At 44.0% G+C, this 19481-nt stretch overlaps 1 protein-coding gene across 3 annotated transcripts in view; it reads right to left on the bottom strand.

Annotated features, from left to right (window-relative positions):
- The window catches only part of NOTCH2 (notch receptor 2), an 84192-nt gene extending 64996 nt beyond the window's left edge, over positions 1 to 19196 (bottom strand). For 2 of the 3 annotated variants that reach the window (XM_050306761.1, XM_050306764.1), the window contains exons 1-2: positions 19091 to 19196; positions 9471 to 9552 (exon numbers count right to left, since the gene is read on the bottom strand). In XM_050306761.1, the coding sequence (XP_050162718.1) occupies positions 9471 to 9552; positions 19091 to 19172 (164 nt within the window). In that variant the 5' untranslated portion in view covers positions 19173 to 19196. Of the gene's footprint in view, positions 1 to 9470; positions 9553 to 10033; positions 10094 to 19090 lie in introns of those variants that run through there. The other variant, XM_050306763.1, reaches the window with a different exon arrangement.
- Between the last annotated feature and the right edge of the window lie 285 nt (positions 19197 to 19481).

Raw genomic sequence — 19481 nt, 5'->3', positions numbered from 1 at the left:
TCCTTTTTTTAGAAGAAAATCAAGCAGTTTAATAGGTATTAACACCAGGTATTATCCATCTTTCACAATATTTATAAACACTGTGGAAATGCAGTGTCTGGGGGCCTGAAGATCTGTAGCAGATCTTTCTCCACAACACTCCCGTGAGACAGGAATATACTGTTATCCTCATGTTGATAAGTGCATCTGGGACTGCGACATGCTGAAGCCTGCACTCAAATAGCAACACAAGCACTGCAGTCAGGTCTCCCACGCCCCTGCCTAGTACCCTAACGACAAGGTCATTGTTCCTCTGTCTCCCACAGAAAAAAGAGTACACACACACTATCTACAACCAGGGCAATATTTTATACAAAGATCTCCAACTTGCAGAATAATTGCAGTTATTTCTCTCTAACCTAAACTTATGTCAATACAGCCTGACTACGCTTGTCAGCTGTAATCCATCTTTTAGCTGGCCTTTGTACCACAGATTTTCCATTTAACTTCCAGAGATAAAGGATGCAGGCAAGCAAGCCTGCAAAGCCCACCTCTGTGTCACCCACAGTCCCATTTGCTTCTTTCAGGTAGCAGAAAGCTGCAAGGGTATGCACTGGATAAAAATAAAACCTAACATACAGAACTGCCCACTTGCAGTTTTTTCTATGGTGCACAGCTACATGCTTTAACTGGTGAGTAAACCAAGATACACACAGCCTGGGAGAACACGTATTTCACTGTAAAAAAAGTCAAGAGGTGAACATTAGATATGTTCTGTTCCAGATCAGGACAGGTGTAATTATTAAATCCATGAGTTACTCAAATCTAAAGGGAGGAGACTGCAATTGCAAGAAATACAGAAAGTCTCTAGTTAGTCCTCACACGGGAATGTATCAGCAGAAAGCCTCCCTTTTCCTTAAGCACTTAAAAAGTGTGTGGTTGATTGGAAGGGAAAAAAAACCCCACCAAAACCAATCAAACAACAACCAACACCAAAAAAAACCCCACCACAACAAAACACCACACCTAACTGGATAGGCTTTACAATTCAGCCGAAAAATCAAAGCATGGTCACAAAGCTGTGTTTTCAACAGGATCCTACAGGGATCTGCCTTTGTTCCTATGCTGTTCAACCCACCTATCTGTGATTAACAACAGAAAACCTCAACGCTGGTCAAACATGCAGGGAAGAGAGAAGACAAGATCTTGAAAGACCACAGTAAGACAAACTGCTTAACAAGGCAGTCAGCACCCAAAATGCACTTTAGAACTGCAAAAAGTCACACATCTGGAAAAAAACATACACAGCAACGCTCCCAAAACACAAGACTGATCTGGGAATGGCATACTTGCTTTGGGGGGGTCCTAATAGTCAGATAAACGGGAATTCCTAGCGAGACATTTGGCCAGGAATACTTTACATGGACAAACAGCAAATACCAAAGTAGGAATAAATGAGACTATGCTACACCTGGTAAATGCTTGGCACAACCATTACATGAGTTCTGGTGTTTGGTCTTTAAGAAGGAAGAGTTGAAGTGAATTCAAAGAAGCCAACAGTAATGATTAATAGAAAACTGGCCATGATGAAAAGCTCAGGTGGTTCAGTCTAATTCATCAAAGGGACAAGAAGAAATGAGACAGTTAACCAAAAGCTCCAAGTACCTACAAAAACTCAGATTTAACAATAATTCCCAACCTAGAAAGCACAAGAGATAACAGATCTGAGCATTTAAAAGTTGAAACTAGATGAATCCAAATTAGAAATACGGATAATATCTTCATCTGTAGACACAGACAGAGAGCAGCAGAGAGAAACAACTGGAACAACGCATTTAAGGTTGCAGTGGAATTTCTCCATCACTCATGCTTGTTTAAAAGAACACCAGGATTGGCTGTTTCAGGAAGAGTATGCACGCTAGTTCAAACAAAGCTGTTCAGAGAGGTTATTATCCAAGTTATGCAAGGGGTCATTACTAGATGACCACAACTGTTTTTTCTCATGTTAAAATTTATTAACTAGCTTTAGCCATATGTGTAAAGCAGGAAAGTCACATAATAGCTGTGCGTAATTGTAATTTACCATTGCCCACACCCAAATTAGGCTCCTTTCACCGTATCTTAATACTTTCAACTTCATACCCGAGAACAGACATGAAAGAAGAGATTTTGCAAGGCAAGGCAGGATTAATAAAGTTACAGAAAGCAAATCCTGAGACAATACCCATGCAGAGTATCCTCTGCCTCTTGTGCCATCCCCGGTGTAACAGCCGAAGGCTGTCGGTCAGCGTGAGCCGCAGCCACATCACACAAGAGGCTTCGGGTATTCTGGGCCTAAGCCACAGCAGTTCTATAGACTTCCTTTAACATCCCAAATCCCTCCTCCATTCAGGTTGGAAATCAGTCCAAACGCCAGCGGGCTACAGCACAGCTTTGTAGGAGCTCAATCACACAGAAATCTGGCACCCAGCAAAGACAGCTGTGCCAGAAGCTGGAGGACTGCTCGACTCCCACGGCATTCAAGCCTGCACACGGTGCACTGGCTGGCTCTGCTCAGAGACCGTCTGGGTAACCACGGTTAAATCATGTCTCTGGACATCTATATATGCAGCCAGCAACTGTGCAAAGACAAACTGAGCTTCAGTCCCAGAACTCTTACAAGATTTGGTCATAGGGATTCCTTCTGGTTTTACCACCATCAGTGATGGGGGGTTGGGGTAGCTAAGCAGTCCTCAGTCAGGAGTACACCAACCTCCTCGGACTAGAGGCCACAGGCACAGGACATGCACTTTTAGTTCTCTTTGTCATGAAAGAAAGAGCAACAAACCAGAACTTCACAGAACCCCAACTAGGCCACTTCATCAGGCAAACAAGAGCTCCTCCAACACCACCCACTCCACTAACAGCTACAAAATAAACCAAAACACATCTAGAAGTTGAGTCCTAAAGTGATTTTTCATTGACAGACTGTAAAGCAAACCAGAAAGTCTAGAGAAACATTTCATGTTTTGTCCACAAGCCAACAAACCACCAAAATACGTCTCCTCTCCCACCCATCAACAGTCAGGGATGCTGGAAGGGGCATTTAACTGTTGCTCCTAGACAACACCGATTAAGACAAACAGCCCTGCATTTTGTACACAAATGTTCTGGTACAAAGTTGAAGAGTGCTCCAAGACCGGGCTTGTTCTGGTATCTTCTGAGGCTAATCAGAAAAACATGAGCGAACGCTCCAGCAGGGAAGAGCTCTTTTAACTTTAGCTCTTTATATTTGGAAGGACAAAGCCTTACAGAATATGCCAGAGGCAACAGGTCTGCCTTGGAAAGATGGTAGGTCAGGTACACACAGCCCTTGTACCCACCATTTTGTTCTCCTCCTGGAGGAGTGCTTGGTCACACAGTTATGCAACTTTCCCCTCCAGCAATTCAGTGCAAGCCTTTTTGAATGTTACAGAACAAAAAACCTACAGTCCAGATTTTCAACCATGTCTCCTGTCATCAACATTTCTAGGCACAAATACTAGTAATTTAGTTCTAAATGTTGGTGTGGACAAAACTGCAAATATGTGCCCCCGATTCATGTTGGGCACCACATTGTTTCTCTAAAAATAGAGGCAAACACTGCAAATGTGCAGTCTAAGTCCAGACTTTTTAAAGGATATGATTAAACTCAACAGCAACTTCAGCTTCCCACCACCCCTGCTCTGCTCTCCTCCCAAACTACTCTTTCAAGTTCCCTTTAGGAGAGGATAAAAAAAAAGCCACTTGTCTACAGAGCAGCTTAAAATTGTAGCAGCTTGTGTCAGCTCCAAATGACATGCTCAGAACAGGAAACCAAATCTTTTCCAAATAAAAGCCACTGTTTCTCCTCAGTTTTCCATCTAACACTCAGAAAAAGAAACAGGAAGATGAAGTTTGTTCTGGCACTTTCTGGAAGCACATGAGGTCTCTTAACCTACTTCAACAGGAATTTAATCTTTTAAGAACAAATTTCACATACAACTTAATTCAAATCATGATTTCTGAAAGCTAGAGAGTTTGAAATGGGAAAATGTCCTGTGGGCTACATCAGCTATGCAGCTGCTTCTAATTAAAGCTTCTCCTTTACTCTCTCTGGGCTACTTTCCAGCACAAATACTTTAGAGCTCAGCCTTTTTTTTTTTTTCCCCTCCTCCTTTTCAGCTCCAGCCTGCATTTGCCTTAGCTCAGGCTCTCATGGAGCTAAACAAGAGACATAAAAACAAAACGAAGGTATTTATCCCAGTTTGAAGTATCCACAAATCCACAGAGCTGCATTCACTCTAACAACCTAATGCTGCAAGTGAAAGTAAAAGATTCACAAAAGCTGCACTTTTGGCTCTTCTGCCACAAAACCATGTTGCAGTTATCTTCCAAAACTTAGTTCTCTCCTGCTCTCAACAGACTTCTGGAAAGTATGTCTGGTCTGTTGGAAAAACTTCCTCATCTGCCGAACTATATTTGCCTGGGCACATTCACAAGACAGTCTCTTCAAGTGCACCTTATAGACAGTTTTAACCAGACTTCCAGATGTTTGATTTTCATGGGAGTTTTCTACTCAGGGCCATGATATCATCTGGAGATGTACAGAAGGAAGCAGATGGTTTTCATTTAAAAAGCGAAGGGAAGAATTTGCTAGTAGTCTTGCTTCTCCCCCCACCTCTCAATCCAGTACTCCCTCCTCTTTGACTGGAAGATGCTTCGACAGAGAGGGAAAAAAAAAATGCAGTCTGATGACTAACGTGAGAAGGGTCTCAGCTATTTTGTTACAGATTTTAACCAGACTTCCCTCTGGTTCCCAGGTTCTGCCTCCCACACCTACACCTCCTCTCAGGAGGGAGAACAGGATTCTCTGGTTAGCTTTACAAACGCTCCCTTCCCATGTCTCAAGGCACCCATTTATGCGTCATACTTTGAATGCAAACTATGGGATGGGACGGCCTCTCTGTGTTTAAAGCAGCACACAGCTATTGTTCCTAGCGCACAGAAAGTGCCTCTCCAGCCTTCCACTCCACAGTGCTCCGAGGAGCAACAGCAGCCACAGGTTGAACAGGCAAGGTTTAGTTCAGCTTTTTCTGCCCATCAGAGCACTGAACAGCTTTTGGTCTGCACAACAGAAAATTTTGACCGAGTGACTGAAGTCACAACTCCATTCCCAGAACTGAAGCTAACAGCGTGTGTACCCTCCCCTTTTTCCTCTGCCCTGGTCTCAAGGGTCTCCTTTAACTTCTGAAAGGAGACAGAAGGAAACAGAAAAGGGCAGACCATTCTCAGAAAGGGACAACTTTTCAACTTCTGCATTTAGCCTCTTCTGGAAAACTCTCAGACCTCATCCTGCTACAAGGTCTCCTATGGGTATTCCCCATTCACTGGTCTAGGAGTGATTAGTCTCTTGAGACAGATCCTAAGAAGATATCAGATGCAGTCTCAGAAGCAGTGCTGCAGTCTAGGATCATGCCTTCAGCCCCAGAAGCTCTCTTAAATCCAAGCTAAAATTAATTTATGAAGATCTAGCTGGAAGGAAAGGTAGGAAAAAACCTGGCAAGGGTGTCAGAATTGCTGATGGTCAGAACTGGGATAGAAGCCCCTTACTGCCATGCTATTGCTGAGTTGAGCTTAGCATTTTTTTGAGGTCCTCCTGTTGCCGGTCTGCAGACAAGAGGTAAAAACTCTGTCATGCAATGTAAAAGGTGCACAAACTTCTACACCTGGAGAGAAAAACCACTGCTTGCTGAAGAGAGAGGAGCACACAAAGTTGCACAAACCCTGACAGCTTGGGGCATGAAAGGATGTGCTGAAGGAGACCATGCTTTTGGCACCTCAGTCTCCCCATTTGACTAAGCACAGCTCTGAGGTCTTTTTACACCATCAGGACTAACAAAAGACCTTAGTGTTAGAGCAGTACTTGGTTGCATACAGAGCTCTGGCTATCCCTTCTGGACACATGAATTGCAACAGTCCTAAGGTCAAAAATTCAATCTCCAAAGCCTGCCAAGCATGAGAAGTAGCAAGACCCAGTTTCCTCCCTAAACCTTGGAGCACCCCTATGTCAACTCCCTTCCCACTTCTGCTTCTCTCCCTGGCACAGTGTTGCTTCTGCTCCCTGTCACTTGGGTGGGAAGTTGGGAGAGGCCACAGCTGTCAAACATGGGGAAATCAGTTAAGAGACTCTCCTTTAGGGCCCTGCCCCACTCCAAGCACAAAGGGACTGCTCAATCCTGCAACCACCTGCAGAGCAGAGCAGACCCTTACACTCAGGAAACAGCAGGCAGGGATGCCAAAATCTCTGCTTTGCTTGTCCTTGAAACAGCTCCTTGTACCCACACCTTCCCTCCCAGCCTGCTGCAACTGCAGAAACACTGCAAGTTCACAGCTCTATCCCAAAGACTCTTCCTACTACTGCTTCCCCAGTCATCCAGCAGCAGGAAGATGAGAAACAGTTTTCCTGTGATGTTCACAATTATAATTAAGCAACAAGGAACTGTTATCCTGCTTCTCTGCTGGATATGAAAGGATTCCAGAAGACTCCTTCATGCTTGACACCTCAGTGTGCAAAAGCCTGCCCGGAGATGCTTTGAGAGGAAAAAAAAAAACACCACCACCACAACAAAAAACCCATCACAGTGCAATGCAAAGCCAAACTGCAAACTGAATGAAACTGCTTTCTGTCAAAGCAGGACTTAGAAATCTTGGATGAATGGGTGTCCTCTCCAATGCTGCTGCAGATGCAGCCATGTCCCTCAGAATAAGGCCTGCACCTTCACCATGCTGGTCGCCGAATGAGTATAGAAAGAGCTCTCACACAAAAAAATCTGGCCTTGGAAGATGCAAAGCCAGGAATGTGTAATTTTCTAAATATAAAATCAAGGTCAGAAGAGGTCAGTAACTCTATCAAACAGTGGCACAGAACTAGAGCCCTGGGCCAGCAGCGTCACCAAGGGAACGGAGCTACTTAAAGGGCGCTCACAAGAGCAATCTGATAAAGATCCAAGCCCGGCTTCCTTACAAGGGTCACAATCACTGTTCCCATAACAGATGCCAGATATACCATAATAAAGGTTTCTTAGTAGAAAACCAGCTTTTTTTTTTTAAATGGAGTAGATGCTACAGGATTTTTGGACAAAGAAAGCTGTTTAAGCACTAAGCTGCCATTCGCTGCTGGGCCTAATATCTAGACTAGGTGCTTTGTTATCAGTGCTTACTCATGTCTTATGACATTTGATTTCTGCTGATGCAGGTTCTCCCTCAGCAATGTAAGAATCAGCTTGATTCTTACAGACAGCAAGATTGACTGGATGGTCTGACCACACACTAACTACAACAAACAGCTCGGCTGAGAGGAGATACAGAAAGAGGAAGAGAGCTTGTTATAACAACTTATTGCTCAGCAGAGGAAGTACTGCAGATAACTTGAGAAAAGTGGAAGGGGTGGAGATGTTGCTAATCATTGAGTGATCCTGCAGAGCCAGAAGATGAGCTGCTCGTTTTAATAATAAATTCAGTCCCCTGAGCAAAAACATTTATACTCTTACAGCCATCAAAAATTCAGAAAGTCATTTAGGTTACTAAATCAGATTGAAAGTTCCCGTATTCAGAGTTCCTCATAGTGCAGGAAAGAAAAAAAAAAGTGAAAACCAAAACAGGATGCTAAGAATCAGGCTGCTAAAGGTAGAGACTCCACAATTGAGGTGGGTTTTGCTACTTTCTTCCTTCCTTTCTGCAAAAAGAGTTCTTGAGCCAGAACTAAAAAAACCAGACACATACTAATCTCTGTATGCAGTCCTCTATTAGCCTTCCCAATTACTCTGGCACCTGCAAAGGAACTGAGCTGTTACTTGAAGGAGGGGTTGGCTTAAAACCTGCAAGAACACTCTGCACAAGAAGGAGGAAGGCAACATTAGAATTATAAATAACTCTGTGCGCTAAAAAACATAACAGTGGTCAAAGCTGCCATTGTAACGAGGGAACTGTGTCAAGATCTGGACTGCACTACAAATAGTGAACAGAAGTTAATCAGATGAACCAGCTTAGACTGTAAAAAAACAATTGTTAGGACATGGTTAAGAGAAACATGTAAGTCGAAGAAAACATCCTTAGGAAGGTACAAGCAGCACCAACATCAACACCAGTTTAATTACCTTCATTGTGACCTACATTCTTTGGCTCCAGACTACCATGCTTAAGTACACATCAGAAAGACCTACAAACGTCACACTGTTTCTTGTTTCAGTCTCAAAATACGAGAGTAAAGCAGGAAAAGTTCCAGCTTTCTTTTCAGAAGGGCAGCTCGTTTCAGCTGACATCAATATAAAAGCCAGGGAAAGGAAAAGACTAGGAAGCAGTAAGAGTTAGACATTTTAAAAGAAACTTACACGGAATAACAAGTCACATATTTGCTTTTCTGTGGCCTTTCAGCACACCAGGTATTGATTTGAAACCGAGAAGAACCTCAAATTAGATTATGATTTCCCCTTTGTGTGTCACAGGTGCAATTTAAGTATGCTGAGTTTTATGTACCATATTAATAGAGAATTAAAGGTTGCAGCTAGGGAAGACAGATTTGTTAAGATTTGTAAAGAAGGGTAAACAGCAGAGCTGTGTGTTAGCTAGGTTGAATCAATAAGACAAAACTCACTAATATTTAAAGAATTCCAGCATTCAGATAGTGATTTAGAATGCTAGAAAATTATATAACTTGAACTGATGAAGTAAACAATGTTTAGAAGATAATCTATTTACTGCAGACATAGTAAATTAAACCTGCCAAACAAGGAGGATATATCTTTTGGCAAAATATCCCTTCATTTAAAAAAAAAAAAAAATCCAAATACTGCAGTTTGAAAGGTGAGCTACATTTAAATAGATGTGATATTATTGTCCAGACACCACGTACCCCATCAAAGCTTCTGATGATGAGTTTTCCATGCAGCAGCAATGGAATGAAGGCACCACTGAAGATGGGTGTCAACATTTACCAAAACAAACCAGGACGTTTGTTTGGGTTGGGTTTTATTAAGTTTGTTTTTGCAGCTCCCAGATATTACTTGCTCTTAAGCATGTAGAAGGGAACTGATACGCTTCAAAGTGCAGAATAGTTCTGAAAAACCACAAAAATATTCAAATTGGGGCTGCAGCTCTAAAAAGTAAGGCAAGCTATAAGATGAAGAGTTTCAACTTAACTTGTGGGCCTGGAAACAAGGTACGGAGTTTACCCCTGTGATTGGTTTGGCCTTGGTTCCTCATCTAATGCAAAGACATCCTACTGACAAGATCCAAACCCAAGAATTCCAGATTTCTTACATTACAAAAAGCCAGCACACAAGAACTAACACATTACCAAGAAACACCAACAGTCCTAAAACTTATGCTGGAAGTACCCAGTAAGAAAATCTTAAGAATTCACATTTCCCCTCTGGGTAGGACCCTGAATGAAAGTTCGGTAATTAAATGGATTAGAAATAAAACCAACTTACTTGCAATATCCTGTACCATTTTGATACGGAATGCACTTTCCCTCATTAACACATGGCCTGGAATCATCCATACACTGCAAAGCTGAAAGACAAGAAAACAGTCAAATCAGTAGCCAAAATACGTGTCAAGTCAAAGCTTCATTAACATATTTGGGCAAATGAAAATTTTATAGGGCTGGAACAAAAACAGAGACACTATCACAGAGTTTAATTTCATCTCTGGCAGCATCAAAAGAGCCAGACTGAAAGAAGAATCAAATACAGATTTGTTCATCAGGCAACCAAATCTTTTCAGAATTTCTGTTAGGTAGATTTTCAAAGCAAAGCATTCAGTAATTTCAGCAAGCTACAAAGGCATTCATGTCAGCACCTGCATATTTGGGGTTAAATGTCCCCAGTTACTACTTTCTGATTAAAATTCTGGACTGAAAGTCTCTGAAATAAGAGGTAACGACGCCTCAGCCTTCTTACAGAATATTTTGTCTCAAAATCTTTCCTTCTTTTTTACTATCTCCAGGAACACTTGGCACTGAAACAGGGGCATCCATCCCTCATGAGCTTACCTGCCAAATAGCTCTAGCAATCCAGAATTTTCTGCAACATCTACTGTTGTGGCATTCTGATTTCAGACAGAACTGTGTTTGCGAGTAAGTGAAAACATCAGATCTGTTAACCACTTTTTTAAATCCAAATCTACTGGAAGCTCTATTGAAGTCTGTCCTGATGGGACCAACACATCAGCTCCAGCTCTGGCAAGTGCTTGTCCCTTCACAGGGACCTGAAGCAGCACTCAGTGCCTATTTCTGAAGTGACCAGAAGGGTGGGAATTATGACACCCTGCAGGAGCAGAGGGCACTCTGGAACCACAAAAATTTAGCCAGTCCACCTAGACCACAGCCTGCCATTTAAATAGCACCAAACTAGCAGATAAAGCTCCTGGAGTCAGATCACCTGGGTTCCATCCCAAACTTATCCGCATACTAAGAAGTCATAAGCTCTTCCCAGCCTCTAATGCTGTTTCCTGGCCCCCAAACTCAAACAATTCCATTCCTTTACAGACCTCATTCCCACAACCTTATTATATTTGGGAACGCATTTAACCAATCTTAATTAGAGGCACCTACAGGCATCAGTAATACCCATCCACCTAAGCTGCCAGCAGCTGCATGGCAGATTGCTCCCCCTCCACCTTTTTTTTTTTTTTTAAGGATGGTTTTCCTTTCCCCAAGAGGCATTAAATTTCCAATACAAATTCAGTAAGGGGCACCAGGGGAAAACTGGTCCAAACCACCACTGAAGTTGATACGCTGGTGACCTAAGGAGTGGGATTCAGAAACAAAAGAGTTAACACACCAGTCCCACTAAGCTCTCCCTGCAACCAGCCCAAATTCAGTCCAGCAACTGGACAACTTGGAACAGACTTTAGTTCTGCTGTCCAGGGCTTGAAGTGTTATTTCTCAATAACCCTGGAGCACATAAACAGGTCACACACACTACAAGGCACTATAGGGACGTTTCACGCTTGCAACCCCTATGGAGAATACAGTTAAATTAAACTCAGTTCCCCGGGAAAATTATCAGTGTTTCCCACAATACAAGTATGCTTATTGCTGTTAACTTGGTTTCTGAAAAAGGGGCACTTGGATGGCGCTGCTTCTGCAGAGCTCTCAGGAAATGAACAAAATTCCACTCTGAGCCCCTTTCAGATAACCCCTGAGGTCAGGGTAACCAAGCGACCGAAATATTAGCACGGATTTTGCACGGCATTCCCTCCCACAGAGGGCAAGAACACTTATGCTGATTTGCACCTGTCTGACAATTTTTATCCCATTTAACGGCAACATCCACATGGCTTTGACTCCCAACTTCATCTGCTGCTGTCTAACACTGCAGCAGCTTGTTTTCACAGTGAAGATTAGCTCCAGTTAGCAGAGCTCGGTTACACTGTGTCCAAGAGAAACTGCACTGCGTCCAAGAGAAAGTGTAATGATCCCGACAACTCCCACCACCCATGCTACTCCAGGGAAATGGAGGAGGGTCAAAGCAAGCCTTCCCACATTTCAGAGAACCACGAGGGGAAGCAGGCTTGGTATTCTCATCTCACTACCTTGTATTTTCATTCTTTTCACACCAATCAAGCCAGTGAAGCAAATACTCAGAGGATTATTTCTTTTGTGCTCAAGCTTTCAAACACAATTTTGTAATCTCGTCGAGTACCCGCGTCCCCAGTGAGAACTGAGCAGCCAGTTGATTTTGTAACCCACGTAGTAAAAGCTTAACTAGCACTTGGCCAAAAACACCTCGCAGCACAACTGCACGGAGGGGAACAAGAGGCTGATGGCTTTCGGGGTCACAGCAAGGATCCAAATCAGTGATTCCAGTTTGGCTTGCTGAGCCAAATACAGACACAGCAGAGAGGCTTTAGTAAAGTAATGATTAATTTTTGCCCAGGTTTTTGACAAATTATTCCCACCCTGAACTGCTGTTTAGCAGGTCATTAAACTACTACCAGCCCTTACTATTCTTTAACAGAGACAATAGGGCAATAAATTTTTAAATATATATTTTGTCTACAGTAACTCAGAAGTGAAAGACACTAAGAAAAAGTACAAAATATTTTTGTATTTGCTTTCAGCTTTGGACTAAAATAGGCTGAAAAGAAATATTCTGAAACGCAACTACGGCTGAAGTGAATGTAAATGTAACCATATTCTATATTAAAATGAGTATTAAAGAGCCACGTGACTTCTTAAAAAAAAAGAAATCACAAGGGAAATCGAAGACTACAGTTCTCACAGTAAAATTAGCATTTCTTTGCACAAAGCACTGTCTTCCTGTATTTCATGATATCTTTCACAATTTCACAATGTATGCAAAACCAAGGCATTTCAACACTATTTACCTCAAAAGCTACTTCTCTGCTGCTCTACCCTGTTGTGCTCAAGAGTTAACAGTATCAGGAACTTTACCTTCTACCTCAGCAGCATAAAAAGTTTGTTTCACCCACTATGTTAAGGGGGAACACTCTGGTGCGTACAGCATGAGGGAAGACAGCCTTGTCCTGAAAAGATAAAGCCACTTTCCTAGAAGCCATATATAGAGAGCACCAGCACGGCTGTCAAGGCTTTGAGTCCAGCACGCTGATTTTGACAGTTTTTCTTCTGTGTTTAACAAAAACAGAAATGGTGAATTGTTGGGTGGTTTTTTGGACTTGTCACAGCTTGACAAAACCACCGAGACTACCAGAAGCTGGGTTGGCCCAGACCAAGCACAGGCAGTGATGTTTCCAGCCCTCACGCCCTGGTGCGGTGGAAGGCTCGCTCCCACATGCCAGCAGGTCTTCAAGGGGAAATCCCATGGCTTTCTCATGTACTCAATTGCTTCATCATTTTTATCAGTCCCTTCAGGGACTACTGGGAAGACGCCCCATGATTTTCGAAAGACTGGCTTCTCATGAAGTGGGCAGGCCACCATTTCTGAAAGGAGTACCCAACTTCTGGCAGTCACTGTAGCTGAGTTTGAAGGATTTCTCAGATGAGCGCTCTAAGTGCAGGGGAGATGAACACTACTAGCAATACAACCCAGCCTGGAGTCCATACAAACCTTGCACATTCCTGCATTGAGATGCAAACTCTAAAGTGACATTTAACATCCTGCTAGAACTATTTTCCAAGGTCAGAGGGAAAAATAGGTAGCCACTGCTGTAAAATAAGCACAAGCAGAAAGCGTTACTCGCAGATACATCAAAAGAGTATTGATATTATCACCCAAATCCAAAGCTCACACTTAAATGGAACACAATGTCACCTAGGTTTAATTTTTTCTTTTGGCTAAACAGGCCGTTACAGCAAATCTAGGAGAAAAAAGAAAAGTTTTGTTTCTGTCTCATTGTTCTTTACAGTGCCAAGATGATCTGGAAGTTGTGATTTGGTTTCCACACTTCATCTGCCCACTATAAATTCAGATACTTTCTAGGCTAGAAAATTAGAAGAAATAGTGAAGGATTAAGATCAGAAGCTGTGTCAGAGCCCAGTTTTTAAAATAACTTTGGTATAGGGAAACAGATCCATAATCAGAGCAAGTCTGAAAGGGCCTTGTTGCAACTACTAAAAGGAAAGTAATGTAAATAAACTCCTTGCCCACAAATTAAGAAAAAGTCAAGCAGAAATAAAAAATGAAAAATACCAAAATAATTGATGCTGCGAGAAAGGGATGTTATAAAGCTGGTTTTCTGTAGCTTTGTGGTTGATTATCCTACATCTAAGAAGGTGCAGGTTCTGACCAAAGGTTTTACTGTAAATAAGGGGATAGTGATATTCTGGCAGAGAACACAGTTGAGCTGCTGGTACAGCTTTCTCCTTGGAAAGACACTATAGCCTCTTTCTGTCCATAAATTTTTCAGTAAGTATCAGAACCGAGACCTTTGTCATTTGTGGCTGAAACTTGACCATAGGTTCCAAACCTCTTATGGGATAGGGGGGAAAACCACCTACTTGAACATACAAAAAAAGTCAGGCTAAAAACATATTTAAGACTAGAAAGAAAACCAAAGGACAAAATAGGTTTCAATAACATTTAAGTAGTCAGTGTATTTTCTGTCTTGACTGAGATTCACGAGAAACAGCCTGACATTTCAACTGTGCTACCCATGATGTATTAAGATAAAGGAGAGAAAAGGATTTGAGGCCCTCAAACAGCAGCAACACAAGATGCATGGAAAATCCCATGCTCAAGGTTGTTTGTCAGAGGTGGATCAGCTCTGAAGAGGACGACCATCAGCACGGCCAGAAACACCAGCTACACAACAAATCGAGGGGGTCTCAAATTCCAAGGAAGCGAGAAACAGCTGCTGATTCCCTTCAGGAAAAACAGAGCGTGAAAAAAGCAGTTAAGGGAAAATGCTGAAACATGAGGTACATTCTGGAGGAAGGCCCTCGATGTGCAGAAAGGGACAAAACCCTTCCACAGCAGCAGCGCACACCACACAAACAACGGCTGAGAAAGCTGGTAAGGAGTAAGCAGTGCTGCACATATGGAGAGAAGACACAAAGATAACAAAATTTTGGAGGAAAACCACAAAGGTCTAATTACACTATTCACTAACCTCAAGAGATTACAGTTCCAGTGAGACTACGTACCAGGGGAGAACCCATAGTAAATAACATGAGGGAAGAACCCATAGTAAAATAGCAGCTAGCTGAAAATAGGAAAAGTGCTTTTTCTTTTTTTGTGAAGAACAGATCATCCCATGGCAGCCACACAGAGGGGGGAGGAAGCAAACTGGTAAAAATCCTTACCGTGAAAAAGAGCTAAAGCCTTACACTCAGCTCAGATTTAGAAACTGTTAACATTTGGGGAATTTAAACAAGTTGACCAGTTTGCACTTCACAGAGAGAGGGTAGTAGTTAAAGACAAAGCTTGTCTACAGGGCATGGAAACAGTCTGTAAAGTAAAATGCTTTAATCAGATTAAGACATCTCCAATGTTTTTACATACAAAAGCCTGAAATCAATTGGATAAAACAAGACTCATCAGCTAAGAAGCTAGGCAGAGCTCAGAGGAGTGTGAAGGCACCCAACCAACACCCCATGATTTTTGGGAGAGAAAACCCCAACATCTAAAGTGGTTTCTTTCACTAATGTGTCTAGACAAGTGTAAAAAATTTGAGAAGAGAATATTTAAGTGGCTTTCAGAAGAACCAGCCAGTAAAGAAGAAGTTCTGCTATAGAAGTTCATCAGGGTTTTTTTTCAAATTCAAGAATGGTAACAGCAACTCTGACTATATGCAGTTCTCAGACACACAAAACTCCATGCCCTGCCATCATCTGTTTCAGATCTCTCCTCCGAACACCTAGGAACCATAAAAAATACTAACTGACCCTCCTATGAACAGAGCTGAGGACCATCATGCAAATTCACAAGTAGAGTTGAAGTCTTTTGTCATCAGGGTCTTAGGCCCAGGAAGCTACAGGACAACTTACCTATATTAGATGCAGCTACAGTTCATGTGATACTGTTGCTGCTGAAAAACCACTGATAAAAGCTCACATTATAATACTATTGAATTCAGGATAAGCTTGTAACACATTTCAAAGACTGTCAGTCGCCATATTCTCCATCTCCTTACACAACTACTGTTCCCTGCCTTCCCCTATTTTCAGTTTCCCAAACAAAGCCAAAATGCCTAAAATCCAGAACTGCAACATAAAGAACTTAGTTGGGGGGGAAAAAAAAAAGTTTCCAACAAAAAAATGTAGGGAAGGCAATTAAAGAGCTGAAGAGGTATTGGTGTTTCCATGGCAATCTGGCAGGCAGGAGCCATGCTCGCCTCTTCTCCAAAAGTCTTCCATCATTCTCCAGCACTAAATCTTTATTAATTTGAACATTAAGCATGTTTGCCTGTGCAGAAATGTTATCCCACTACTTGTGCTGAGCAGCGCTTCCGCAGCAGTCCGGGGTGTTGTCAGAGAAGCAAGATGAAGACTTGCTGCACGGAACAAACAGCAGACGCCCGTGCCATTTTGAGATACAAAGCTCTTTTTTCATCCCCACAGCAGTCTAAAAAAAGGACATGTGCCCTAGAAACAGATTATTTTCTAAACAGAAAGGACGATTATTTCTGCAGATCTCAGATGACCCTGTTCAGAACGATGTAAGCACTGTTTCTTCTAGGCAGGCACTGACAGCCCTTGACTTCTGTTGTTGAGATGATTTCAAAGTGAATTCATAAAAACTAAGAATATATCTGCAGAAGGGTTTTTTTTTTTAACACAGATGCTTAGGAAAGCTCCTTTTTTTTTCCTCCAACATTTCCCAAACCCATCCCAAAGGAGGGGTGAGTCTTAATAATCAATGTATCCATCCTCCACTTAATAATCATTAGTCAAGAGTACAAACTTAAAGGAAACGATGTTACATCTGGAGTGACAAAGTATGACTGCTTGGCTTTGATATTAAGTCCAGAAGAAACAGGCTGCCAGAGTCCTGCTGCTGCTTTTCCACCTACTCCTTGTCCTGGGTTCGAAGTCCAGCCAACCATACCCTCTCATGGCACAGACACCAGTTTTGAAAAGGGGAAAAGCTGGACAGGACCAGAGTCTACTGAAGGGAATCACCCACCTATTGCAACAGTAACAAATAAAAAAATAAAAAAATAAAAAAAAAAAAAAAAAGAAAAAAAAGGAAAAAAAAAAAGGGAAGGAGCTGTGGAAGCTGACAAAACCCCAACCCATCCACTATAACATATTCATTCGAATGCCAAATGCCACCAGGGGTGTGAATCCTCCTTTCCCAAGGATTCAAGTCCTGAGAACATCAGCAGGAGGATCTTCACGTATGTGTAATCTGACTAAGTGATGCCCTGCAGGAAGTGATGCGAGTTAACAAGATTCTCATCGCGTTCCCTTTTGAAAGTCTAAATCAGCATCTTTGATAAGAACAAATTTGATAGACAGTAACAGCTTCAGAAAATCAAGTCCAACTTGCTCTCCCATAAGCACATCCATAACAAGCAGACCGGTGCTGTCAGCATGATCTGAAGTCCTCCTAAGTTTCACTGCTGGAATACTAAAGATCTCAAACTGCAGTCCACGCCAGGGCAGCACTGATTAAGAATGCACTGTAAGCTGTTAGAGAAAGGGGCTGGCAGGCAACAGCAGCCTGGTGAGGCAGAACTCAAGACTTAACGACAGTGGGTAATTAGGGTGGGCTTAACAGCCAGGATTCCTGCCCGATCAGAAGAGAAGGGAATCTTTCACAGCCAATTATCAGGTGAGTATCCTCACCAAAAGCGCAGGTGTTGCTGCCCCACCCCAGCTTACTGCACCTTCAACTGCAGCCCTTTGCAAAACTAAACTGGAAAAGCAAGTTACTGCACCATGGGGCTTGCATGATGAGGCAGGGCTGAGTAGTCCAAACCATAGCGTTTAGTGCATCCAGGAGCCTCCTATTTATTGACCAAGAGGGCTGACATCAGGTACCTGCCCTTTCTTGCACAAGAGCATCAAGCCAGTTGAATACGCACCTGAAAATACCCTTTCGGTGATTTCATCTTTCCCTTTCCCATTAATTCAAGCCACAGCTCCCACTCCCAAGAACAAGATGCAGGTCAGTATCTCGTGAAAACAAGGAGTCACTTTCAGCCCGCGAAGAGATTTCACCCACAAAGCCAAAAACTTTGGCAGAATGGGACGACCTCAACCAGCCTTACAGGTGTCCATGCTCAGGCAAGTGACAACAAGCGATGCCAGAGCTACTTCCCCTCTCAGCCCATCAGAGAAGGAACCAGTAGGGCCAGCAATAAGCTGGTAAATTGCCAGTATGAAGGTACAGTTTTAATAAATGGACACGACATTTAGTCTTCACAAAAGTAGTATTTTGCCATATTACATTTTACCACGTAAGCCGTTTCCAGAAATAACAGTCCTGCTACGCGCCCTACCTCTCCCCTAGCAAGAAAATATATTTCTGAATTTATGAAACACCTACACTTGAGAGACCCTTTAATTTTCCAGCCCCTTTTGGGCAAATTTGGTCAAAATACATTCGGGAAAACAATTTCTTTTTTTTTTTTTTTATCTCCAGCCATCTTCTTGCAACATATTAGTCTAAGTAAGTCAGAGTGGGTTACTGGGTGGGGAAAAAAAAACAAAACAAAAACACAAAAACAAACAAACAAACAAAAAAACACCCCAAAAAAAAAACCCAAAACAACATTTCTCCGAGGAGACAAACAATGACCATTTCAAAGTCAAAACAGATAGACTGACTGACCGACTACTCTGTGTCCAAATCGGCAGAAGTGGTTAAAACTCTGCAGACAACAATAACCATACCGAACGACAAAACTAATTATCAGTGTCTCGCTCGCTCATGCCCTAAACAACTTCCACTAACACCTTCTCCCATCGCTGCACCGCTCACAAGTCATCTGAAGAGCCACCCAGCCTCTCTCGGGAGTAACAAGAAGGAACGAGAAGTCGCTGCTGGGTCCTCCTCGACAGCTTTAATGCGCTGCAAGGCTGCACGAGATTTACCTCCAGGAGCAGGAGATCCACCAGAACCCATCACTTATGTCTATGGACCAACTATCCAGCCCAGCTGTAAAACATACTGAAAACGCCAGCGTGCAAGGGTGGGGGGGGAGAACAGTGACAAAAAGCGGCGCTTTCCCCAGATGCGCACACATCGCTTCATCGCGCCTGGACTGACTAAGAAGAGGAGGGAGAAGGACACGCAGAGAGATTCCCTCGGTGTGTGCAGGAATGCGGCACCCCCAACAAAAGGGCTCGGTGGCGCAGGTATGCGCCGCAAACCATCTTTCCTCCCCGCGTTTCCCAAAGCCCAGCGCCGCAGCCCCCCTCCTCAGCAGCGGCACATCCATCCCCAGCCAGGGGGCGGCTCTCCCGCCACGCGTGGGTCCCACGGGGGAGCGGGAGCGCCGTTCCCCACCGGAGCGCGGCTCCCGTGGGCGCTCAGCCCGCCGCCCCCTCACGGGGCGGCGGGCTGAGAGCGCCCACGGAGCCGCGCACACCAAGCCCCACGGCGGGCGCCCGTCCCCCCCGCCGCCCCTCGCTCCCCGCACACCCACAGCAATCCCCAAGCCCCTCCACGGCACTCACCGGCGGCGGGCTGGGCTTGGCGGAGCACGGCGAGCCCCAGGGCGAGCAGCGCGGCGAGCGCGGGCCCCGCTCGGCGGGCCATGGCCACGGCCGCTCCCGCCGCCACGGGCTCGGCGGAGGGATATGGGAGCCCGCCCGCGCGGAGGGACACGGCCCAGCCCGGCCGAGCCGCAACGCAACGCCCCCGCTTTTCCTCCGCCGCGCCGGGACACGCCCCGGACAGGCCCCCAAAAGCGCCGCCAGGGGGCGCCAACGCCGCGAGGGGAGGGGCGGGAACGGGAAGGGCGGATGGATTTGGGATGCGGGTGTGGGGGTGATGTGGGACGGGCTGCGGGGAGAGAGGGTGGTGGGGAAGCGGGGATGGACCGCGGGGGGAGGGGAGGTAATGGGG

This window comes from Myiozetetes cayanensis, unplaced genomic scaffold, assembly GCF_022539395.1.
Source record: "Myiozetetes cayanensis isolate MyiCay16 unplaced genomic scaffold, myiCay2020 scf12, whole genome shotgun sequence".
In the NCBI taxonomy this organism is placed as follows: Eukaryota; Metazoa; Chordata; class Aves; order Passeriformes; family Tyrannidae; genus Myiozetetes; species Myiozetetes cayanensis.
Note: the sequence above shows the minus strand (reverse complement) of the source record. Positions and strands in the feature narration are given on the sequence as shown.